The sequence below is a fragment of the Schizosaccharomyces pombe genome, assembly GCF_000002945.2.
Source record: "Schizosaccharomyces pombe strain 972h- genome assembly, chromosome: I".
Lineage (NCBI taxonomy): Eukaryota > Fungi > Ascomycota > Schizosaccharomycetes > Schizosaccharomycetales > Schizosaccharomycetaceae > Schizosaccharomyces > Schizosaccharomyces pombe.
This window is the reverse complement of record NC_003424.3, coordinates 1,329,087-1,351,234: the sequence shown is the minus strand read 5'-3', so window position 1 is coordinate 1,351,234 and position 22,148 is coordinate 1,329,087. Positions and strand designations below refer to the sequence as shown.

Below are 22,148 nucleotides of genomic sequence, written 5' to 3'. Positions count from 1 at the left end.
TTGCTTTGCTCTTGTAACGATTAATATATTAAAAAAAAGATAAAATTGAGTAATACAATAAACTCGTCTTTAAAATATACCTATATCGTTTGGCGCTGTAATTTAACATCGATCATTCCTAAAACTTAATTTTATTTCATTATTAGTTCACTTTGCTCACCACCAAAAATGGAAAGAGTGCAGAAAATTTCTTTGCAATAGTCTAAATTTTTAATTAAATCTGGCACGCTTCAAATGTGCATTTGCATTTCGTAAACGAATGAAAGGGATATCTGATTTAATAATATGATCGATAAGTTTTGTTGGTTGGATTCGAGGACCTAAAAGATAGTTAGTCAATAAACGCGCAATTATGCAACATACCAGTTATTACTTGAGGAGCTGGGAGTTCATCCAAAAATTCGGTTATTATAGATGGTAACGGTACCGGAACAGTTGGAAGTGCTGAAGTAGGTGGATTCGATGCTCCTTGAGTGTTTGCTAATTCCAAAGACGCAGGAAGTAAACGAGTATCTTCCATTTCGACGTTACTTTTAGAAGAGGTAGAGGCTATAGAAACTTCATCATCTTCCCTGTTGTTATGAACATGGCCCGGGAATCCATTTCCTCCATTTAAGCGAACAGATAGTTCTCTAATTTTTTCCGCTTCTTTTGTTTCCCGTTCTTCTTCCTCAGCATCATCCTTCAAGCCATAGCGCGATAAAAATATGGCTTGTGTGGACTCTTGAGGGTAAACAACAGCCATTCTTTGACTAAGTGCTATAGCTGCATTCAAATCGCCATAATTACTTTCATAGTCAAGCCATTTTTGATATATGGGTTTAGCTTCATCAGCTGCAATCCTCGGGATGGCTTTCTCAAATAGCGCGCGAGCATTAGTTTCATCGTTTATAGCTATTAAGTATGACAAATATTTATAAACATAGGCTGGAACATCTCCAAAATGTCTCATACCCAACTCAAAAATTCGAGAGGCAATAACCGGATCCCTCGAACAATGATGTTCCATCATCGCGCTAGCTATATATATCTCATGAGACTGATATGGTGCTTTTCGAGCTTTGGTAAATATAGCTCTAGCTGCTTTCACGCCTTCAGTCCTCCTAATAGCATTTATTAAACAACACCAAGCAAGACTGTATTGACGAACAAGTCTACTTTTACGCTTTACTAGGTGTTCAGGTAATTTTTTTTCTTGAGGGTTTCCATCTGTTGAGCTTTCAGAGGACGACGATGCTTTGGAGTCCAATTGACTAATTTCCCGAGCTAAAGCTGCAATTAAAGATTCGTAGGTAGAGCGGATTTCAGATGTACGGTTATTCGCTTCTTCATGTTCCGCGTAGCGAACGTGTAAAACAAAATTTGAAGGACAATAACGCATTCCGCGACGAATAGTTTGAAGAGCACGCTGTTCATCCGAAATGCTCAAAAAGTAAGAAAATCCATCGAGCCATATCTGCGGACAAAGGGGAACATACAACATCGCTTGCTCAAAGGCATAAGCAATTCGATTCTGTAACATCGTGCCATGTTGTAAATCTAATGGATCACTTTGTTCCCATTTAATCCAGTTCATCCAACGGGAATACGCTATTCTTTCAACTTTTGTATACTTACGTTCAAAGGTAAAATCGTAAACTCTGAGTCCTTCTGTAAGGTTTGAAAGTTCCCTCATTGCTGCCCGCGCCGCCATATAAACAGGAGACTTCTCAGCTACAAATTTTCTGGCCGTTGCTCTGTTTACACTATTTTCGAATGCATCATAATCACGCCAAAGTTTTTCAATATTATGGATAGGTGTAGTGATAGCTCTTTGATAAATTCGACGAACATGATCTAGTTTTTGTTGTTGCTCCCATGTTGAATTAGCTGGGCCAGAACGTAAAAAATCCACAAACTCAGACCATATAGGGCCACTGAGTATGTCAACACCAATAGTATTTATTACAAACTCATAAGCCTGAGTAATTGTAGAACGAGATTGTCCTTCACCATCTGGATTTATTCGACGAATGTAACTTAAGTACAACGTCCATAAATCAACCGATAAAACCTTGACAAGGCATCGACTAAATAACAATTCAACGGCATGGAAATCGTTAAAGGCAAGCTCAGAACTAATGTAATCAACCCAAACTCGTGGAACGTAAGGAAAAGGTCGCAACATTTGTTCATAAGTTTCTCTTAACTCTTCGTGCTTCCCCTTAGATCCATACTCTTCTACCAGTGCATACCAAGAAGAAATATCGTTAGGGTTCTCTTGTATTTTATCCCGTAATTGTCCTACAAGGTCATTTGGGAGACGTTTTCGTTTTACACCACTACTGGCAGTCGTCGAAGTTGCTAATACATCACTCTCATTAACTGTTGAGGTATTTTCTTGTTCTTTAATTTTTGGAGAATCTTTTATAATATTCGAGCTAGCATCGGCTTCGACATTGTCATCAGAATTCATAATTTAAGTATTCGCTGGTAGAATTCACACAGCTTTCTCGCATTTGATACATACAGAAATTGTTACTTCAGTAACATTGAGGTAACATTCAATACTTTTAATCAACTTGCAAGCTTCATAATGCTGGTTATAAAGGAAATTTGTCTACATTTGGGAGAAACTTCACAGTGCTTAATTCTATTTTGTGAGGCTCACGCTTCAATACTTTAGGTAACTTAGTGAATCAAGTAGTATAATTTATTTAACAAATGCTAATACATCTTTCGTAAACAGAGAAAAAACAGATTTTTGCCAACACCAACTCCACATTGCAGTTTAAGAAATCTTTTTAATTGTGATGTTTGGTGGTGAGTTAGATGATGCTTTTGGAGTCTTTGAAGGTAAAGTTCCAAAAAGCTTAAAGGAGGAATCTAAAAATTCACAAAATTCACAAAATTCACAAAAAATAAAGCGTACTTTAACAGATAAAAATGCCTCTAACCAAGAGCAAGGTACAAAAAAGTTGGAGTCTTCAGTAGGGGAACAAGAATCTGCAACTAAAAGAGCTAAAATCGAAAATCTGAAGGATAACCAAGACCTTATTCCTAACAATGATGTTAACGGAATTCATATTAACAATTCTGCAGTCGCTGATACCAAACATAAGCCAAAAATAGGAGACATTGCTGCTGATGATATTTCCAATGAAGTATCTATAAAAAACGAAGGCGATACTATACCTGAGGCTACGGTAGCTGATTCTTTTGAGCAGGAAGCATCATTACAAGTTGCTGGGAAGGTTGGGATGACCGAAGCTAAATCATCTACTGAAGAAGTTGTAGAACTTCGTCATCAGGTCCGTCATCAAGTCTCTATTCCTCCAAATTATGATTATGTACCTATCTCTAAACATAAAAGTCCCATACCCCCTGCGCGCACATATCCCTTCACTTTGGATCCTTTTCAAGCAGTGTCTATTGCCTGTATTGAGCGTCAAGAATCAGTTTTGGTCAGTGCTCATACATCTGCTGGTAAAACTGTTGTTGCAGAATATGCAGTTGCTCAATCGCTTCGTGATAAACAGAGAGTTATTTATACAAGTCCTATCAAAGCTTTAAGTAATCAAAAGTATCGAGAACTTCTTGCTGAATTTGGAGATGTCGGTCTTATGACTGGTGATGTTACTATTAATCCAGATGCTACTTGTTTGGTTATGACCACTGAAATTCTCCGTTCAATGTTGTATCGTGGTTCAGAGGTTATGCGTGAAGTTGCGTGGGTTATTTTTGATGAGATTCACTACATGCGTGACAAAGAGCGCGGTGTTGTTTGGGAAGAGACCATTATCTTATTACCCGACAAATCACATTTTGTCTTCCTGTCTGCTACAATTCCAAATGCTATGCAATTTGCTGAATGGATTACAAAAATTCATCGTCAGCCTTGTCATGTAGTTTATACAGATTTTCGACCTACGCCTCTTCAACATTACCTATTCCCTAGCGGTAGCGATGGCATTCATTTAGTGGTTGATGAGAAAAGTAATTTCCGAGAAGAAAACTTTCAAAGAGCAATGAGTGCATTGATGGAAAAACAAGGCGATGACCCTGCCGCTATGGCTACTAAAGGTAATGCAAAGAAAGGAAAGACCGGAAAAGGCGGTGTCAAAGGACCTTCTGATATTTACAAAATCGTAAAAATGATTATGGTGAAAAATTATAACCCGGTTATTGTATTTAGCTTTAGCAAAAGAGAATGTGAAGCTTTGGCCTTGCAAATGTCAAAGTTAGACATGAACGACCAAACTGAGCGAGATTTGGTCACCACGATTTTTAATAATGCAGTGAACCAATTATCGGAGAAGGATAGAGAGTTACCACAAATAGAGCATATTTTACCTCTTCTTAGACGTGGTATTGGTATTCATCATTCTGGTTTATTGCCAATTTTGAAAGAAGTCATCGAGATTTTGTTTCAGGAAGGCCTTTTAAAGGTTTTGTTCGCTACAGAAACATTTTCTATTGGACTAAATATGCCTGCAAAAACTGTCGTATTTACAAACGTTCGAAAATTCGATGGTAAAACTTTTCGTTGGATATCAGGTGGTGAATACATTCAAATGAGCGGTCGTGCTGGTCGTCGTGGTTTGGATGACCGTGGTATTGTAATTTTAATGATTGACGAAAAAATGGATCCGCCTGTTGCAAAAAGTATGCTTAAAGGTGAAGCTGACCGATTAGATTCTGCATTCCACTTAAGCTACAACATGATTCTTAACCTATTGCGAGTAGAGGGAATTTCCCCCGAGTTCATGCTGGAAAGATGTTTCTTCCAATTTCAGAACAGTTTAGAGGTTCCAAAATTGGAGGCAAAGTTAGAGGAGTCTCAGCAACATTATGATTCTTTTACAATACTTGATGAGCGCCCCTTGGAAGAATATCACACATTAAAAACTCAATTGGAAAGATATCGAACAGATGTTCGTACTGTCGTCAACCACCCCAACTTTTGTCTTTCTTTTTTGCAAGGAGGTCGCCTTGTGCGTGTTAAAGTTGGAAATGAAGACTTTGATTGGGGCGTCGTCGTAAATGTTTCTAAGCGACCACTTCCTAAAGGGCAGTCAAATGAGTACTTACCCCAAGAATCATATATAGTACATACTCTTGTAATGGTGGCTAGCGACACAGGGCCATTGCGTATTAGAAGTGGTCATCTGCCTGAAGTGCATCCACCTGCTGCAGAGGACAAAGGGAAATTTGAAGTTGTTCCCTTTTTATTGTCCTCTTTAGATGGTATTGCCCATATTCGCGTATTTTTACCTAATGATTTAAAGTCTCAAGGTCAAAAGCTTACAGTCGGGAAAGCCTTATCGGAGGTCAAAAGACGCTTTCCTGAAGGAATTACTTTACTAGATCCTGTGGAAAATATGAACATTAAGGAACCTACTTTTATTAAGCTTATGAAGAAAGTAAATATTTTAGAGTCAAGATTGTTGTCAAATCCATTGCATAATTTTTCTGAATTGGAAGAAAAATACGCCGAGTATTTGAGAAAATTAGCCTTACTCGAAGAGGTTAAAGACCTAAAGAAAAAACTTTCCAAAGCTCGCTCGATTATGCAATTAGATGAGCTCAATAGTCGTAAGCGTGTTCTACGTCGTCTCGGATTTACCACTTCTGACGACGTTATTGAAGTTAAGGGCCGTGTAGCTTGCGAGATAAGTTCCGGTGATGGTTTATTATTAACTGAGCTGATCTTCAACGGTATGTTTAACGATTTGACCCCAGAACAATGTGCTGCTCTCCTAAGTTGCTTGGTGTTTCAAGAAAAGAGTGAAGTAGAAAACCAAAGAATGAAAGAAGAGCTTGCCGGTCCTTTGAAAATCTTGCAAGAGATGGCACGTCGGATTGCTAAAGTTTCCAAGGAAAGTAAGCAAGAACTTAATGAAGAGGAATATGTTAATAGTTTTAAGCCATCTCTAATGGAGGTTGTTTATGCTTGGGCACATGGAGCCTCTTTTGCTCAAATCTGCAAAATGACTGATGTTTATGAAGGTTCACTGATCCGCATGTTCAGAAGGCTTGAAGAACTTATACGACAAATGGTTGATGCTGCGAAGGTTATAGGTAATACTTCTTTGCAGCAAAAAATGGAAGACACTATCGCATGCATACATCGGGATATTGTTTTTAGTGCATCACTATATTTGTAGAATTTATTCAGATTTTGCTTAATATTAATTTTTGGATTTTGGGATAAATTATAATTGAATCTTTAGGCATCATATCGCCATTCATGTAGAGCAATGTATTTGAAAAGTCCTTGGGGTTTAGAGTTTTAAATAGTTGCTTCATTTAAAAAGAAAATTCTATCTTCCCAAATTACCATTAATTTCGAATTTAAAATTTATTTATTTAACATAGCAATTTAGGTGACATGTTTCTTGATGTGTAGAATGCGGTGACTTAACGAGTGCTAAATCTTGGCTAAATACAAGTCAGTCAACAACATCATTAGCGAAGTAAACATACCCTTCAGATTGTAATGGTCGTTAAACGAACGCAAACTGACTCTCGAATGCAGTCTACTCCTGGTAATCATAATCATCCAGATGCACATGCAAATGCAGCTTATATGACACCTCCTTCTATGGGTGCTTTGAATGCGAATAATTCCAATTCACAATTGTCAACTTTGACAATAAGTCCCATGACTTATTTAGCTAATAATACATCGACAGATGGATCCTTTTTAAAAGAAAGGAATGCTCAAAACACAGATTCATTGTCTAGAGAAGATTACTTGAGACTGTGGAGGCATGATGCACTGATGCAACAACAGTATAAATGTGCTGCATTTGTAGGAGAAAAGGTTTTAGACATAACTGGGAATCCAAATGATGCATTTTGGCTTGCACAGGTATATTGCTGTACTGGAGACTATGCCAGGGCAAAATGTCTTTTGACTAAAGAAGACTTGTATAATCGAAGCTCTGCTTGTCGATACCTTGCTGCCTTTTGCTTAGTAAAACTATATGACTGGCAAGGAGCACTTAATCTTTTAGGTGAAACTAACCCTTTTCGTAAAGATGAAAAGAATGCTAATAAACTGCTCATGCAAGATGGCGGTATAAAACTAGAAGCTTCGATGTGCTATCTTCGCGGCCAAGTTTACACAAACCTGAGCAACTTTGATCGAGCTAAGGAGTGTTACAAAGAAGCGTTAATGGTTGATGCTAAATGTTATGAAGCTTTTGATCAATTGGTTTCTAACCATCTCCTTACTGCTGATGAAGAGTGGGATCTCGTTCTAAAACTTAACTATTCCACTTATTCTAAAGAGGACGCAGCATTTTTGAGATCTCTCTATATGTTAAAACTTAATAAAACTTCACACGAAGATGAACTTCGGAGGGCCGAGGATTATCTTTCTTCTATCAATGGACTCGAAAAATCCTCTGATCTTCTTTTATGCAAAGCAGACACTCTGTTTGTGCGGTCTCGATTTATTGATGTATTGGCCATTACCACAAAGATTTTAGAAATAGATCCGTACAATTTAGATGTTTATCCCTTACATTTGGCTTCCCTTCACGAATCAGGAGAAAAAAATAAGCTATATCTAATTTCAAATGATCTGGTTGACAGGCATCCTGAAAAAGCTGTGACGTGGTTAGCAGTGGGTATATATTACCTTTGTGTAAACAAAATTTCTGAGGCTAGGAGATATTTTTCTAAATCATCTACGATGGATCCACAATTCGGTCCAGCATGGATTGGATTTGCACATTCCTTTGCTATAGAGGGTGAGCATGATCAAGCAATTTCAGCTTATACGACGGCGGCAAGACTATTTCAAGGCACACATCTTCCATATTTATTTCTCGGTATGCAACACATGCAGCTAGGAAATATTTTATTAGCAAATGAGTACCTCCAAAGCTCTTATGCACTTTTTCAGTACGACCCACTCTTGCTGAATGAATTGGGTGTCGTAGCTTTTAACAAATCTGATATGCAAACTGCAATTAATCATTTCCAAAACGCTTTGCTACTTGTAAAGAAAACGCAAAGCAATGAAAAACCTTGGGCTGCTACTTGGGCCAACTTAGGTCATGCTTATCGTAAATTAAAGTGAGGAATATATAATTTTCAACTTTTTTTTACTTTTCACTAACATCATTTAGGATGTATGACGCTGCAATAGATGCCCTTAACCAAGGGTTACTACTTTCTACAAATGATGCAAATGTTCATACAGCGATTGCTTTAGTCTATTTGCATAAAAAAATCCCTGGTTTAGCTATTACCCACTTACACGAGGTAAGTTTATATATATATTGAAATATCTGTTTGATGTTTTATTTAACATTGATTAGAGTCTGGCTATATCTCCTAATGAAATCATGGCTTCGGATTTATTGAAACGAGCACTTGAAGAAAACTCCTTAACTTCTGGTTTTCTTAATTCAAAATATGTCTTTGAAGATGAGGTGAGTGAATACATGCAGCAATCAAACCTTAATACAAGTGATAAATCAATGAGCATGGAAGACCAGTCAGGCAAGGTGACTGAATCCGTGAATGACCGTACACAGGTTCTTTATGCGGATTCTCGATCAGAAATGATGATGGATGATATTGAAGGTAATGTCTCAGAGCAACGATAATTGTCGAAATTCTATTAATTCTTGTTACTATTTTAATGACTATCAAATAATCATGACTCATATAGATAAGGAACTTTTAATGTGATAAAATTGGTGTATTATATTCACTTATAATATAAAGTTACAAAGACCCTAAAATTTAATTCGATAACCCTACTAAATATTTAATACTTAAGCGCACGCTTTTTGGTCATAAAATTTATATTAATCATATGAATGCTCCATCCTACTACGCAATTCGCGAAGCAAAGCTTTGGCTTCCTCCAACTCTAAGTCTCCATTTAATACTTCGCTTAAATAAAGCTCAGCTTCTCTGTAATTTTTTTTACCAAGCTCCCACCTTGCGAGCCAAATTCGTGCTTTGATTGTTTCTGGAGAAATCTCCGTTTCTTCAGTTTTAATACATTGCTTATACATAGAAGCGGCAGAATTCAAATCTTGTAGTTCCTCATAAAGATTACCCAAACGGACTAGAATTGAACTGTTAGTTTGGGATCCTAATAAAGCACGTTTATAGGATTTTATTGCTTCCTGTGGACGATCAATTTTTTCATAACAGTTTCCCAAAGCCTGCCACATTCTTTGATCATAAGGGCGTAAAGCAGTAGCTCGTTGAAAGTAGTAAAGTGCATAAAAATGCATATCTAAAACCTCATAAGTTTGTCCTAAACCATACCACGCTCTGTAATCTTTTCTATTAACATCAACTGCTAACCTGTAAGATTCGATAGCAGCATGTGTATTTTTCAATTCTACATATTCATGTCCCATTAGTGTCCAGGCAGATAGATAATTTCTATTCAACTGCAAAGCCCGCTTAAAATAAGTTACAGCTTTTTCATGCTCAGAAAGTAAGCTGTAGTAATTGCCAATAATAGAGCAAGTTTCGGGCCGAAATTTGTCTATTGAAGAAGCGACTTGTGCTAAAAACCCGAGTTTCGACTTGTTTTCTAAAACAAACAACACATTAGAGTAAGTATCCATGTCATCTAAACGATATGGGTCATTTGTTAGTATGTTCTCGAAAAGCGACTCAGCTTCGTCAAAGTCTGTAAAGTTAGTAAATAAAAGACTTAGAATAGTATACCTCTACTGTCATATGTGAGTAGTGCTCGCTGAGTCTTTAGATAACGACTATTAGGGAAGATGATTTCCGCTTCAGCAAGTTTTTCGTACGCAGAGCTATTAACTTGATGAAGCTCATGAGATGCATAGACGTAAAAAATTTTGGTCATAATGTGGGTTGAAGGTAACTGGCTGACAACTGTTGTCAACGTTTCCAAACTATCTATGCTTAATGATAACTCTAGCCAAGCAGACCAAAAAAATGGAGCTTTGAGGACACAAGATTTTAAAAAGTCGATAGCTTTGCTATCCTGCTTTCTCTTTCGATATACAACTCCACTTAAATACAACAAATAAGGATCCTTATTACCCTGATAATGAAGACTTTCCAAAACTTCAGAAATGTAATAAAATTCTCGGTTTGTAGATGATAGTGTTAGGTTCGTATTTAATAAGGTTTCATTTTCTTCTTCACTTTTCTTTTCACCTGCCAAGTACTTACTATACAATCGTAGGAATATCGATTTAGACGATTTGCAGTTTTGCAAAGTATAAGCTGCCCTCTCAAACTCTTTACAATCGAAATAAGACTTTGCAAGCAAATAAATATTTTTCTCCTCAACCTCTAGTAGCTTTTCATTAGCCATATCAGGATCCAAATCGAACTCTCCAGTAGGGGTCGATGAAAATGGAATATGTTCCATTTCAATAGGATTCATTCCATTGAGCATTTCAGCTGCCCTAAAAAATGCGTCAGTAAAGGAAGCTAACTAAAAGTGGAAGGATGATTTCACACAACAATAGATAATAAAGAAAACTTCAGTTAAACATTTCTTGAAGAATTGCTTTGAATTACATGAGGTTTCGAAACTAATAGCAACAAAACCGTTGGACTTTTGAATGAGGATAATGCTATCCATAACAAACAAGTAAAATTACAGTAATCATAAACTGAAAATTAACAGTTTTCTGCAATAATTTCATGCTTAAATTATAGATTTTTTAATTAAAGCTCCTCTTGCATTCTGCATACCATCGTACAGCGTAAACTAAACCTCTTTCAGAGCATTCAGAAATACACTTTAAAAGACAATTACGAATCTCTCGTAGTTGTTCTTGGTCTTCGAGTCCATCAACTCCCATCATTGTATTCAGCGACACAGTCATAGAAGTTAGGTTCGATTTGATAGCGATTAAGGTAGTTTGTTCACTTCACAATTGACAATAAAAACAAGCAGAAAAAAATTAGAAAAATTTAAATGTTTTGGAGGTTGATTAACATAAAGAATTAGGCATTAAAGGAGAATTATTTTCAAATGCTTTTGTGTGTCTAGCTACTTGTTTACGATCTAAATTCAAACTCGAGGAAACGACGTTAATGCGTTATTTGGCAGTTGCACCAAACAAACGATCTTAACCGTTTTGCTCGCTATCTAGTTTTATTTACTGCACTACGCTATCGTAATAATTGCTGTAATGAAATTAAAATATCATACAATCGAGATTAACCTTTCAGAAATCTATATGACTTTTGGTCACAATTTGTTCGTTACCTAGAATTAAGTAACAAACAATGGCAGCATGCATACGCGAGCCATCGTTATGTAGCGCATCCACTAGGTTAGTTTAATCGCATCGTCTACCATTGACTAGTTTCCTTTTTTTTTGAAGTAGTTTTGAGTTTTCAAGTTCTTCGTTGTAAGTGATAAATTTTTTAAACATTGAAAAATGTTCGTGCGTTTTGCTATTTAGCAGCTCAAGGTATTGGAATTTTGTTCCTGACAACCGAGGGTTACGCTTTTGTATGATTATTGTTTGATGCAAAACGCATTTGTTATTTCATTGAAACCCTAACCAAATTCTTAGATGTCTGCAGTTGATAAAAGAGCAAAATTCGAATCTGCTTTGCCAGTTTTTGTTGATGAAATCGTCAATTATCTCAAAACTATCAATATTCCTGACGATGTCACAGAATGGTACAAGAATGTATGTGAGTGTAGAGTTACAATATTTTCCAATGTCAATGAATGTTTCTAAAACATTGATCTCTTAAAAAAAAAGTGTTATACTTTGCGCTGTTTTTATTGCATCGGCATCGTGTCATATCATCTGTATTTTAATTAGATCACATCAATTTTTTATTTCTTTTTGGGAACCTCGAATAACACATGACTAACTGCTGTTTTTGTAGAGTCTTTTCCATAACACATTAGGTGGAAAGTATAATCGTGGATTATCTGTTATTGACAGTTATGAAATTCTTCTTGGACATCCTTTGGACGAAGCAGCGTACATGAAAGCAGCTGTTTTGGGATGGATGGTCGAGTTGCTTCAATCTTTTTTCCTTATTGCTGATGACATTATGGATGCTTCCAAGACTAGAAGGGGTCAACCATGTTGGTATTTAATGCCTGGCGTTGGTAATATTGCTATTAATGACGCGTTTATGGTAGAATCTGCTATTTACTTTCTTTTGAAAAAGCATTTTCGTCAAGAGTCATGCTACGTTGATCTAATTGAACTTTTCCACGACGTAACTTTTCAAACGGAATTAGGGCAGCAACTCGATTTACTTACTGCTCCCGAAGACTCCGTCGATCTTTCGAAGTTTTCTCTTCAAAAGCATTCTTTCATTGTAATTTACAAGACTGCATTTTATTCCTTTTATTTGCCTGTCGCATTGGCAATGCATCTCGCTGGTGTAGCTACTCCTGAGAACTTGAAATGCGCCCAAGACATCCTTATTATCCTTGGTAAATACTTCCAAGTTCAAGATGATTATTTAGATTGCTATGGTGATCCTACGGTAACTGGTAAAATTGGGACTGATATTTTAGACAACAAATGTTCTTGGATTATCAATCTTGCTCTCGCAAAGTGTACTCCTGAACAACGTGTTATTTTGGACGACAATTATGGACGTAAAGATAGCGAAAGCGAAAAGAGAGTTAAAGCTGTTTTTGAGGAACTCAATATCCGTGGTGAATTCGAGAACTATGAGGAATCAGAAGTTTCTGAAATCAAAAAGCTAATTGATGGAGTTGATGAATCAACCGGTTTGAAAAAATCCATATTTACCACTTTCTTAGGAAAGATTTACAAAAGAAATAAGTAAATTTCTTGTTCTATGTTTTTATTCGACTCAAATTGGCAATTGCGCTGTAGATACTTTTTAGAGAATACATCCATTGTTGACAATACCAACTTTTAATATTGAATCATTGTATTGGTAAAGGACCTGCAAAATACTACATAACTTATATCATTAAAAATCCAGTTCTCATGAGGCGTATTAAAATATGTAACAAAAGGTGGTAATACGACTCCAAAATGAATCTTGACACTAGTATATAAAATGCGGTGTATAAAAGATAGCAAAAACAAAATGAATCCCAATTGGCGTTTACGCGTATAAACAGGGAATTTCTAAAGATTACAAATTAAATAAACTTTATTCTCTGCCGCGACCAAATAGTTGTAACATATATAAACATATTCCTTACGAAGGAATTATCTTAAATAATCAGTGGGTTTGTTTTCCGCCGCTAATGCCTCAATCTGACACCATTGCTGTTTTCTAATAATCATAACTTCTTCTTGCTTTATAATGGCCTGTTTATAATCCTCAACAAGTCCATTAAAAAAGTCCGCATCCATATCGACAAAAATTTGTAAAACATTACAAGCAATAGCTTGTATAGTGCTATTCCAATGCTCATTAGCAGTTTTGTAAAGAGAAGGATATATTATAGGGAGAAGGGTTACTACGTTTTGGCTGACAAGACTTGTGAAGTACTCATTGCTCCACAGACATAAGGCACGTTCGGCGACCTGGAAATGCATACTAGATATTGAGCGAGCTAGTTGCTGAAATAAAGGGGACATTATATTAACAAATTCGGAAGGCTCCAAAACTTCAAAGATATCTTCAATTTCATTCAAAAACAGTAATTCTTTAAAGCTGTTTATTCGTGGCCAGTACTTAAGAATGCCAGTCAAGACTGCCTTCGTTAAAGAAGGATCTTTATCGATAAACTGAACAATGCAATACGTAAGTTGGGGATGGTATAAAAAAACAGATTTAGTTTGATGTAAAGGAATAAGCACTTTGGACAAAAATATTTTATGTTCTTCTTTTAAAGGTACAGCAAATCCATTAATAATACTAATAAGTTAGTTTGTAAATCAATTTAGGAACTATAACCATTAATGAAACATACCTTCCAAGTATCTCCAGTAGTTCAGCGATTCCATGAAATTTTTCTCGTTCATAAATGAATTGCAAAAAAACATTATTCATAGACTTTCTAATGTATGACCTAAGGTTCAGAAATTTTCCGTAAATCCTATGTAATGTTGTTTTCAGAAGTTCGCGCTCACGCGGGTCTTCTGTGTCAAATAGTGCTAGCAAGCGATTAAAAAACCTACGATCAACGAGCGATTTTGCTTTACTGGCTCTAAAGTCAGGAGATTCTAGGAACTTAATAAATAATAAATACACCTCTTCCAAGTGAGGCCACGCTGGCTCCAAAAAAGGCTCATCGTCTAAAGCAAACATATCTGATGAATAATCATTAAGAGCAGGTGATATAGGCCGAAATACATTGAGGGAAAACTATAGTGATTAGATTTTTACAGTAATAAAAAGCAGAGGAGTAAACATACTGTATTGACAACATAAGGAAAAAGCGATGCGGAAGAAATACCGCGGTTTTCAGACACATAATCTATCATTTGTAATAAGGCTTCTCTTTTTATTTCTTTGCTAGCCAAATCGGAAGATGGATCATTAAAATCGAAAATAATATTGCATTGTTCAAGCTTCTTTATAAACAGTTCTTCACGTTCAGAGGTATGAACATCTAATTATATTAGCACAAGAATAAAAAAAAGTACATTATTAAAATAAGATATAAGAATCTTACTAAACGTACCATCAAATGAAGGCAACCGAACTAATGTTCTTTTCTCAGATACTTGAAATTGAGAGGAGTGTTCGCGTCGAGGTACTGGTCTAAGACTATGCGGAATGTCAACATTCTCAGCACCTGCTAAAAATTTATTTAAGGGAGTTGGCTGTGAAACTAAATAAGGAGGAGTGGATTGTGGGACAGATAAAAATGAGGCAGAAGATATGGAATCATTAGGAAATTCGTCTATGTTAGACGATACAGAATCCTACAAGTAAGTTAGTATGAAAATAATCATTTTGGTAGAAAATATTAAACTAACCGACGTATACTTACATTTTTTGGTTCTGGATAATTAGGTGGGAAATGGTTGGCGTCTTTAACTTTAGAAGTTTCAATTACGGGCAAAAACGTAGAGTAATCAGAATCCTCATGTCCAGATGCTAGAACCGTCGTATGTATTTTTTTATCAGAATTTTCATGTTTTTCATTATTTGAGTTGGCATGATGATTTCGTTTGTGCTTTAAAGTATCTTTTAGGAAATGACTCTTAAGTTTTTTAAGCTCGTGTTTTGAAGAATGGTGAGTGTCTGTGTGCTTCACGTCGTCAGTTTCCACGTAAGACCCATTTTTAGAGATATAGTGGCTTTTTGAATGACCATTTTTATGTGACCCTTGTTCATCCTTCAACGAAAGTGCTTTTACAAATTTACTCCTTAATCCTTTCATTAAAAGGCAAATGAGATGATTTCCTTGCTCAATTGCAAGTTATAAAGATAGCGAATAACCAAATTTAAAAAACGAATGATTCCTAGGATTGGGACCGAATGTAATTTCGAAACTTAAATGAATGCACCTATTACTGAATATGTAAACGTTGTCTTTCTTCAAAAGAACGTCTGTTAATAAATTTGTACACAATGATGAGTTAGAAAAGGGTAAATTTATGTGGTGGGTAAATAAATGATTTGTTCCTTTCAAGTACTCCGTAAATATGTCTCGGCAAGTCAAAGAGTTAACGGCAACAACCTCGGTAACAGAATTCTGAGCCCCTTTATAAGATGGGTATATAAGCTAAACACCCTAGGGAATAGTTAAGAGGGTTAACCTTGAAACTTCCTGTAATGACAACTTTACTATGAGTTATGTTTGGCAAATGAAGCAAAACGGGGCGAGTGGCTCGAATGTTATGGGACGCTACCGAAGGCTGGTAGTATGAAATAACGTACTTGGGAAATTGGCTGGTACTGTGAATTAACGGATCGGCAAAAATCTTGTGTTATGATGTTACTGTATTGTTGTACGATGTCCGAGGTTTGGAACAACATTATTTTAGCTGCCAAAAAATTAAAATGCTTTTGAAGCAATGATATTGATGTGTATCAATTAATTTTTCATTTGAGGAATAAGTTATCCAGATTATTAATTAAATTACTTTAAAAGCAAATATATATAAAGTCTTTGCCCTACTTTTTCCAGTGTTTTATAGCATACCATATTAGGCATATATCTTATGAATAGTCTAAAAATTTCTGACAATGAATATGCACTCATTGAGCATCCGGGCTTTGCTAATAACAAGGATGCATTTTTTCAGACATTAGGCGGTGTTCAATCAATTCAAAAGGTAAATTGCTAAAAAAGTATAGGAATGACCGGCTTACATCTTTAAGCTTCCCCTTTTATAAAACATGAATTTGATAATCTTTTTTGACCTAATACTAACAATTTCTAGGCATGTCAAACTTCATTTCAAAACCCAAAACAAGCTCTGTTGGAGTTGAATCTAAGGCCTAAAGATAAATACCATCATCCAGTACAAGCTCGAGTGCAATCCAGAAATGACCTATTAGTAACGATTAAAAAAATGGACAACTCTGTGCAAAATGTCAGTAGAATTCGTCAAGTTTTCTTATTCAGAGATATGGCTGATTTCCAGTATAGTACTCAAAATTCACCATTCGTTCAAAAATTAGATTCCACTCTGCGAGTGCTTGACTATAACGCCATTAATAAGTTTTCCATCGATCTAACTCCGGTACAAAGAAAACATGTCGACATGCCTCCTCCTCCTGTTTTCTCTCAGACAAGTCTACCCATGTCTTATAACTTCTTGCAAAATCCACTAGTAGGTCGAGTTCGGCTACCTAATGGGAAAACTACAATAGTCAATCTAAAAGGTCAATGCAGAGTTTGGATTATCACTACAAATATGGGGGTTGAAAGTGTACCTACATGTAGACACTCAAAATTAGGTGAGCCTTCGAAGACAATTCAGGAAGTTATAGAAGCTTTAAAACCTCTTTTTGAAAAACGACCCGTTTGGACGAGAAGAGCCTTATTAAATCATCTAGACCCGTCATATACTCACTATTTGAAATTTGCTCTTCCTTACCTTTCTTATTTATGGACTTCAGGTCCATTTAGAGATACATATACGCGGTTTGGATACGATCCTAGAAAAGATTCTAATGCAGCTGCTTACCAAGCTTTGTTCTTTAAACTCAAGCTAAATGGAAAACATAAAGGGACTAAAACTCACGTGTTTGATGGCAAGACTTTGTTTCCCACTAATCGTGTTTATCAAGTGTGCGATATCGTAGATCCCACAATTGCACCACTACTGAAAGATACTCAGTTACGTTCTGAATGTCATCGGGACACAGGATGGTATAGAAGCGGTCGTTACTATAAGGTTAGAGATCTTATGCGTGAAAAACTCTTTGCGCTGATCGAAGGAGAAATGCCTTCTGAAGTCGCGGTGAATATGATTTTAAACGCCGAAGAGGTAGAGGAATCTGACAGATATTCGAATTTTGATGAACAGGATAATACAGATTTAAATGATACTGTTAGAGGTTTGAATACTTCAGCAACAGATGATCGGATAAATGATTTAATGAGGAATTTAATGAAGAGAAGTCAAGAACATGAAGGCTTTGAGGATTTAGAGGAAATTGATGATGACTACGATGATATATTTGGTGATTGAACCCCCCCCCATGTCAAGGTACTTCGATACAAAAAATTATACTCAACTTAAATTTCATTATATTCTTTTTTGTTTAACTGACCATGGTAAATGGCTTGTAAAACATAACTTATGAGTAGGTTTCAACTATCAATTGTTTCTGATCTTTAATTCTCATTTTTTAATTCTGAAGTAGCTCGCTTGATTTTGTGGTTACAAATGTCAATAATTTTATCAGATGTTTAATCTTACAGCTGCTTAGTGGTGCGCTAGTCGATTGCCCCCGGATGAACCAAACAATAATACTACGCTGCATAGCGCAATTTAAAGTACATATTTTTTCCTGACTTGTTAGTACATAAACTGAGCCAACCTATTTGGCGAGGTTGTAATTGTATCTCCATTCTACTATTTCAATAGTACTTTTGGAGTTTGTATCATTTTAGACGAAAATGTTGGTTTATTATGGTGGATCTGCCTTGAGCGTTCAGAGTAAAAAAAAAATTTTGGAACTAACAGTTTCTGGAGTTTCTGATCTAAATGCTGTTTATTTCTACTTGATCTATACTAAGTCCAATTCTTCTTTAAATTGCGAAAGTCTGCGACCAATTTTGTCTGATTTGCAAGAATCTGAATTCAAGCCTGATGGAACAACGATGGTATATGTGTTTCCACGTCCAGGAACAATTTCTCCTTGGTCATCCAAAGCAACGAACATTGCCAATGTTTGTGGATATAAAGATGTGATTCGTATAGAGAGAGGTATTGCCTATTCAGTAGTTTTTAAAGATGACATTTCAGAAGAGATGCTTAAATCTGCTTTGAATCATCTTTATGATCGCATGACTGAAGCTTTAAGATTTAAACTTCCGGAAGAGGATGAAGTTTTTGATAAGCACGAACCAGCTCCACTTGTGAGAATAGAGCTTAACTGTGGGCAAGGTGGTGACAAGCAGGCTGCAACCGAGCGATTGAATCATGCCAATAAGAAGTTTGGATTAGCTTTGGCACCTGATGAAATTGATTATTTGGTTGAGTGCTATACCTCAGAGCCTAGTTTAAAGAGTCGTGAGCCTACAGACGTCGAACTTTTCATGTTTGGTCAAGTTAACTCAGAGCACTGTCGTCATAAAATTTTCAATGCTGATTGGACTATTGATGGCGAAAAGAAAGACTACAGTCTATTTAAAATGATTAGAAATACCCATTTAAAAAATCCCCAATATACAATTTCTGCTTATTCTGACAACGCCGCTGTCTTTGAGGGAAATTCGGGAACGTTGTTTGCTCCAGTCAATGGTATCTGGTCAATGAAGGATGAACCGGTTGAGTTTCTTGGTAAAGTTGAAACACACAATCATCCTACCGCTGTTTCTCCTTTTCCTGGTGCCGCTACCGGATCAGGTGGCGAAATTCGTGATGAAGGAGCTGTCGGGCAAGGCTCTTTATCCAAAGCGGGACTTGCCGGTTATAGCGTTTCAGACTTAAACATTCCTGGTTACAAGCAACCTTGGGAGTTGGATGTTGGAAAACCTTATCACATTGCTACTTCTCTTGATATTATGCTTGAGGCTCCAATTGGCAGTTCGGCTTTCAATAATGAATTTGGACGTCCTTGTATCAATGGCTATTTCCGCACATTTTGTATGGAAGTTCCACGCGGCGATGGAACTCTTGAGATACGTGGTTATCATAAGCCAATTATGGCCGCTGGTGGTATTGGCCGTATTCGCAAGCAGCATGCTTTCAAAAAAAGTATTGCACCTGGTAGTCCTATTATTGTTCTAGGAGGTCCTGCTTTATTAGTTGGTTTGGGTGGAGGAGCAGCATCCAGTATGAATGCTGGTGAAGGCTCTGAGGAACTAGATTTTGCATCTGTTCAACGTGGTAACCCTGAAATGCAGCGTCGTGCCCAAATGGTTATTGATGCTTGTACAACTATGGACGAGAATATAATTCAGTCAATTCACGATGTCGGTGCTGGTGGTGTATCCAATGCTTTGCCAGAATTGGTTCATGATGCTGGTTTGGGTGCCCGGTTTGAATTACGCGATATCCCTTGTATTGAACCTAGTATGTCCCCTATGCAAATTTGGTGTTGTGAGTCGCAAGAGCGTTACGTTTTATCAGTTAAATCAGAAGACCTGGATACTTTTAAATCCATTTGTGAAAGAGAACGATGCCCTTATGGAGTTGTTGGTTACTCTACTGTAGAGCAACGTTTGATTTTGACCGATAGACTTTACAATACTACTCCAATTGATTTGCCTATGGAAGTACTGTTTGGCAAGCCTCCCAAGATGTCTCGAGTAGCTGAAACTCAAACAATTCCCTTATCTAAATTTGATTCTTCTTTGAAGTCATATCTGGCGCCATCGAGTGACCCAATTCTTGATGCTGTGGAACGCGTATTAAGAATGCCTGCTGTTGCGTCTAAATCCTTCCTCATCACCATCGGAGATCGGAGTGTCACTGGTCTGATTGCTCGTGATCAAATGGTTGGTCCTTGGCAAGTACCTGTAGCCGACGTTGGCGTAACCGTCACGTCCTATGGAAAGGGAATTAACACTGGTGAAGCCCTCGCAATGGGTGAAAAGCCAATCAGTGCGTTAGTATCCGCTGCTGCCTCCGCTAGAATGGCTGTCGCTGAATGTATTATGAACCTTGTAGCAGCATCTATTCCTGCTTTAGATCGTATTCGTCTTAGCGCCAACTGGATGGCAGCTCCTTCGCATCCTGGAGAAGGTGCAAAACTTTATGAAGCAGTGCAAGCGATAGGCTTAGAACTGTGCCCATCACTTGGTATTAGCATTCCTGTGGGTAAAGATTCAATGTCCATGAGTATGAAATGGAATGAAGACGGTAGGGAGAAATCCGTAACTGCACCTCTTTCACTTATAATTACTGGCTTCTCTCCTGTTGATGATCTTTATTCCATTTGGACTCCGCAATTACGTAAAGTTGAGGACATCGGATCCACCTCATTGATTTTTATTGATTTAGCAAATGGAAAACAACGTTTAGGCGGTTCTATACTTGCTCAGTCCTATAAGCAGTTGGGTGATGAGGTGCCGGATCTTGATAATTTAGACACTTTCAAGAATTTCATTAACGTTATTACTCAACTGCATAAAACCAACTACATTCAGGCTTATCATGATAAGTCTGACGGAGGTTTGTTTGTTACTCTTAGTGAAATGGCTTTTGCCGGTCATGTTGGTATTGAATGTGAGTTAGATTCTTTGTCATCCGATAATATTGCGGCTTTGTTCAATGAAGAATTAGGCGCTGTAATTCAAGTTTGTGATCGTGACATTGCCAAGGTATTGGAGTTATTTGCTGCTAATGGTTTGAGTACTTGTGTTCATCGCATCGGTAAAGTACTTTCCGGCCAGGCTCAAACAATATCTTTTAGCCGTTCTGGTAAAATAATCTTCAAATCAACTCGCTCTAAATTACACGGAATTTGGCATGAAACCTCTTATAAAATGCAAGAAATTCGTGACAATCCTGAATGTGCACGACAGGAAATGGAAAATATTGCCGATAATAATGATCCTGGTTTAGGATACCACCTTACATTTGATCCAAATGTGTCAGTTACCGCTGATTTGGCTTTAACTAGTCGTCCCAAAGTAGCAATTCTTCGTGAACAAGGCGTAAATGGTTATTTGGAAATGGCATATGCTTTTTATGCATCCGGTTTTACTGCCGTGGATGTTCACATGACTGATATCCTCAGCGGTAGAGTTCATTTGGATGATTTTGTCGGTATTGCTGCTTGTGGTGGGTTTTCTTATGGTGATGTTTTAGGATCTGGCAATGGATGGGCTACTTCCATCCTTCTTCACGAAGATGCTCGTAATGAGTTTTACCGTTTCTTTAACGAGCGTAAAGACACATTTGGTTTGGGTATTTGTAATGGATGTCAACTGTTCAGTCGTCTGAAATCACTTATTCCAGGAGCTAAAAGCTGGCCTATGTTTACATTTAATGAGTCAGCGCAATACGAAGGTCGTGCAGTTATGTTAAAGATCGATGAAACAAGTGGTTCAAAATCCATTTTCACTGAAAGTATGGCTGGATCTAGTTTACCCGTGGTCGTTGCCCATGGAGAAGGTAGAGCTGTTTTCGATTCAGAGTCCGATTACGAACAATTTAAGAAGGAAGGTTTGGATTTGATATACTACGTTAACAACTACAACGAGCGTACTAGCCGTTATCCATTCAACCCTAATGGAAGCAGAGATGCTATAGCTGGTGTTCGCTCCCCTTGTGGTCGCTTTTTAGCTATGATGCCTCACCCTGAACGTGTAGTTTTGAAAGTTGCAAACAGTTATTACCCTCATTCGAAAGCTAGCGAGTGGGGCGTTCATGGTCCTTGGATCCGTCTTTTCCAATCTGCTAGAAAATGGGTTGGTTAAAGCATTTATCTTGCCCGGAGAAGCTGAATTGGAGTTCACATGCCGTAGTTTCTTTACAGTTTTGGTTTGTTTCGTGTTACAAAATTTTATAATTATTCTACTTAAATTAATGGTGAAAATTAGATTAAGCTTGGCAGATATAAAAATCGTTAATTATACATTATTACGATTAAAT

The 22,148-nt window shown here is 37.0% G+C and overlaps 8 protein-coding genes and 11 long non-coding RNA genes across 19 annotated transcripts; 10 read left to right on the top strand and 9 right to left on the bottom strand.

Moving 5' to 3' along the window:
* Positions 1-3: 3 nt before the first annotated feature.
* Positions 4-2,471, bottom strand: rna14 (cleavage and polyadenylation specificity factor complex subunit Rna14). The gene is made up of 2 exons (NM_001018733.3): positions 364-2,471; positions 4-320 (listed from the first exon to the last, which is right to left on the bottom strand). The coding sequence occupies exons 1-2, from the start codon at positions 2,453-2,455 to the stop codon at positions 211-213; spliced, it is 2,202 nt and encodes a 733-aa protein (NP_593303.1). The 5' UTR covers positions 2,456-2,471; the 3' UTR covers positions 4-210.
* SPOM_SPNCRNA.2587 lies at positions 35-662 on the top strand. Its single transcript, NR_191955.1, has one exon. It is a non-coding gene; the product is annotated as a non-coding RNA (long non-coding RNA).
* Positions 1,211-1,754, top strand: SPOM_SPNCRNA.2586. Its single transcript, NR_191954.1, has one exon. It is a non-coding gene; the product is annotated as a non-coding RNA (long non-coding RNA).
* On the top strand, positions 1,902-2,618 carry SPOM_SPNCRNA.2585. Its single transcript, NR_191953.1, has one exon. It is a non-coding gene; the product is annotated as a non-coding RNA (long non-coding RNA).
* A 127-nt stretch (positions 2,619-2,745) lies between these two features.
* On the top strand, positions 2,746-6,311 carry mtr4 (TRAMP complex ATP-dependent RNA helicase subunit Mtr4). The gene has a single exon (NM_001356009.2). It carries the CDS (start codon positions 2,793-2,795, stop codon positions 6,144-6,146), a length of 3,354 nt encoding a protein of 1,117 aa, NP_001342839.1. The 5' UTR covers positions 2,746-2,792; the 3' UTR covers positions 6,147-6,311.
* Positions 5,368-7,236, bottom strand: SPOM_SPNCRNA.735. Its single transcript, NR_151107.1, has one exon. It is a non-coding gene; the product is annotated as a non-coding RNA (long non-coding RNA).
* cut9 (anaphase-promoting complex TPR lobe subcomplex subunit Cut9/Apc6) lies at positions 6,450-9,178 on the top strand. The gene is made up of 3 exons (NM_001018731.3): positions 6,450-8,067; positions 8,121-8,256; positions 8,313-9,178. The coding sequence occupies exons 1-3, from the start codon at positions 6,479-6,481 to the stop codon at positions 8,601-8,603; spliced, it is 2,016 nt and encodes a 671-aa protein (NP_593301.1). The 5' UTR covers positions 6,450-6,478; the 3' UTR covers positions 8,604-9,178.
* Positions 8,787-11,014, bottom strand: cut23 (anaphase-promoting complex TPR lobe subcomplex subunit Apc8). The gene is made up of 3 exons (NM_001018730.3): positions 10,702-11,014; positions 9,691-10,409; positions 8,787-9,652 (listed from the first exon to the last, which is right to left on the bottom strand). Exons 1-3 carry the CDS (start codon positions 10,833-10,835, stop codon positions 8,808-8,810), a joined length of 1,698 nt encoding a protein of 565 aa, NP_593300.1. The 5' UTR covers positions 10,836-11,014; the 3' UTR covers positions 8,787-8,807.
* Positions 9,440-10,579, top strand: SPOM_SPNCRNA.2584. The gene has a single exon (NR_191952.1). It is a non-coding gene; the product is annotated as a non-coding RNA (long non-coding RNA).
* Positions 11,015-11,193: 179 nt separating the features above from the next.
* Positions 11,194-12,095, bottom strand: SPOM_SPNCRNA.2583. Its single transcript, NR_191951.1, has one exon. It is a non-coding gene; the product is annotated as a non-coding RNA (long non-coding RNA).
* fps1 (geranyltranstransferase Fps1) lies at positions 11,303-12,870 on the top strand. Its single transcript, NM_001018729.3, has 2 exons — positions 11,303-11,654; positions 11,860-12,870. Exons 1-2 carry the CDS (start codon positions 11,535-11,537, stop codon positions 12,781-12,783), a joined length of 1,044 nt encoding a protein of 347 aa, NP_593299.1. The 5' UTR covers positions 11,303-11,534; the 3' UTR covers positions 12,784-12,870.
* Positions 12,833-15,732, bottom strand: par2 (serine/threonine protein phosphatase PP2A regulatory subunit B-56 Par2). The gene is made up of 5 exons (NM_001018728.3): positions 14,915-15,732; positions 14,603-14,846; positions 14,334-14,530; positions 13,889-14,283; positions 12,833-13,833 (listed from the first exon to the last, which is right to left on the bottom strand). Exons 1-5 carry the CDS (start codon positions 15,305-15,307, stop codon positions 13,179-13,181), a joined length of 1,884 nt encoding a protein of 627 aa, NP_593298.1. The 5' UTR covers positions 15,308-15,732; the 3' UTR covers positions 12,833-13,178.
* Positions 12,967-13,775, top strand: SPOM_SPNCRNA.2582. Its single transcript, NR_191950.1, has one exon. It is a non-coding gene; the product is annotated as a non-coding RNA (long non-coding RNA).
* Positions 15,733-15,901: 169 nt separating the features above from the next.
* On the top strand, positions 15,902-17,888 carry sfc1 (transcription factor TFIIIC subunit Sfc1). Its single transcript, NM_001018727.3, has 2 exons — positions 15,902-16,205; positions 16,314-17,888. The coding sequence occupies exons 1-2, from the start codon at positions 16,092-16,094 to the stop codon at positions 17,568-17,570; spliced, it is 1,371 nt and encodes a 456-aa protein (NP_593297.1). The 5' UTR covers positions 15,902-16,091; the 3' UTR covers positions 17,571-17,888.
* On the bottom strand, positions 16,047-16,261 carry SPOM_SPNCRNA.2581. The gene has a single exon (NR_191949.1). It is a non-coding gene; the product is annotated as a non-coding RNA (long non-coding RNA).
* On the bottom strand, positions 16,367-16,867 carry SPOM_SPNCRNA.2580. The gene has a single exon (NR_191948.1). It is a non-coding gene; the product is annotated as a non-coding RNA (long non-coding RNA).
* On the bottom strand, positions 17,173-17,822 carry SPOM_SPNCRNA.2579. The gene has a single exon (NR_191947.1). It is a non-coding gene; the product is annotated as a non-coding RNA (long non-coding RNA).
* Positions 17,889-17,914: 26 nt separating the features above from the next.
* ade3 (phosphoribosylformylglycinamidine synthase Ade3) lies at positions 17,915-22,144 on the top strand. The gene has a single exon (NM_001018726.3). It carries the CDS (start codon positions 18,002-18,004, stop codon positions 21,971-21,973), a length of 3,972 nt encoding a protein of 1,323 aa, NP_593296.1. The 5' UTR covers positions 17,915-18,001; the 3' UTR covers positions 21,974-22,144.
* SPOM_SPNCRNA.734 lies at positions 17,981-18,898 on the bottom strand. The gene has a single exon (NR_151106.1). It is a non-coding gene; the product is annotated as a non-coding RNA (long non-coding RNA).
* Positions 22,145-22,148: the final 4 nt, after the last annotated feature.

Bases quoted from the DNA above. Each gene is read 5' to 3' on its own strand.
- rna14 (NM_001018733.3), bottom strand. From the start codon at position 2,455: ATGAATTCTGATGACAATGTCGAAGCCGATGCTAGCTCGAATATTATA. The intron at 321-363 runs GTATGTTGCATA...ACTATCTTTTAG, and splicing joins AGCTCCTCAAGTAATAACTG to GTCCTCGAATCCAACCAACA.
- mtr4 (NM_001356009.2), top strand. From the start codon at position 2,793: ATGTTTGGTGGTGAGTTAGATGATGCTTTTGGAGTCTTTGAAGGTAAA.
- cut9 (NM_001018731.3), top strand. From the start codon at position 6,479: ATGGTCGTTAAACGAACGCAAACTGACTCTCGAATGCAGTCTACTCCT. The intron at 8,068-8,120 runs GTGAGGAATATA...AACATCATTTAG, and splicing joins CATGCTTATCGTAAATTAAA to GATGTATGACGCTGCAATAG. The intron at 8,257-8,312 runs GTAAGTTTATAT...AACATTGATTAG, and splicing joins CTATTACCCACTTACACGAG to AGTCTGGCTATATCTCCTAA.
- cut23 (NM_001018730.3), bottom strand. From the start codon at position 10,835: ATGACTGTGTCGCTGAATACAATGATGGGAGTTGATGGACTCGAAGAC. The intron at 10,410-10,701 runs GTATGCAGAATG...CGCATTTTTTAG, and splicing joins TTAGTTTACGCTGTACGATG to GGCAGCTGAAATGCTCAATG. The intron at 9,653-9,690 runs GTATACTATTCT...CTAACTTTACAG, and splicing joins ACTCACATATGACAGTAGAG to ACTTTGACGAAGCTGAGTCG.
- fps1 (NM_001018729.3), top strand. From the start codon at position 11,535: ATGTCTGCAGTTGATAAAAGAGCAAAATTCGAATCTGCTTTGCCAGTT. The intron at 11,655-11,859 runs GTATGTGAGTGT...CTGTTTTTGTAG, and splicing joins TCACAGAATGGTACAAGAAT to AGTCTTTTCCATAACACATT.
- par2 (NM_001018728.3), bottom strand. From the start codon at position 15,307: ATGAAAGGATTAAGGAGTAAATTTGTAAAAGCACTTTCGTTGAAGGAT. The intron at 14,847-14,914 runs GTAAGTATACGT...ACTTACTTGTAG, and splicing joins ATTATCCAGAACCAAAAAAT to GATTCTGTATCGTCTAACAT. The intron at 14,284-14,333 runs GTATGTTTACTC...TAATCACTATAG, and splicing joins TTCCTTATGTTGTCAATACA to TTTTCCCTCAATGTATTTCG.
- sfc1 (NM_001018727.3), top strand. From the start codon at position 16,092: ATGAATAGTCTAAAAATTTCTGACAATGAATATGCACTCATTGAGCAT. The intron at 16,206-16,313 runs GTAAATTGCTAA...AACAATTTCTAG, and splicing joins GTGTTCAATCAATTCAAAAG to GCATGTCAAACTTCATTTCA.
- ade3 (NM_001018726.3), top strand. From the start codon at position 18,002: ATGTTGGTTTATTATGGTGGATCTGCCTTGAGCGTTCAGAGTAAAAAA.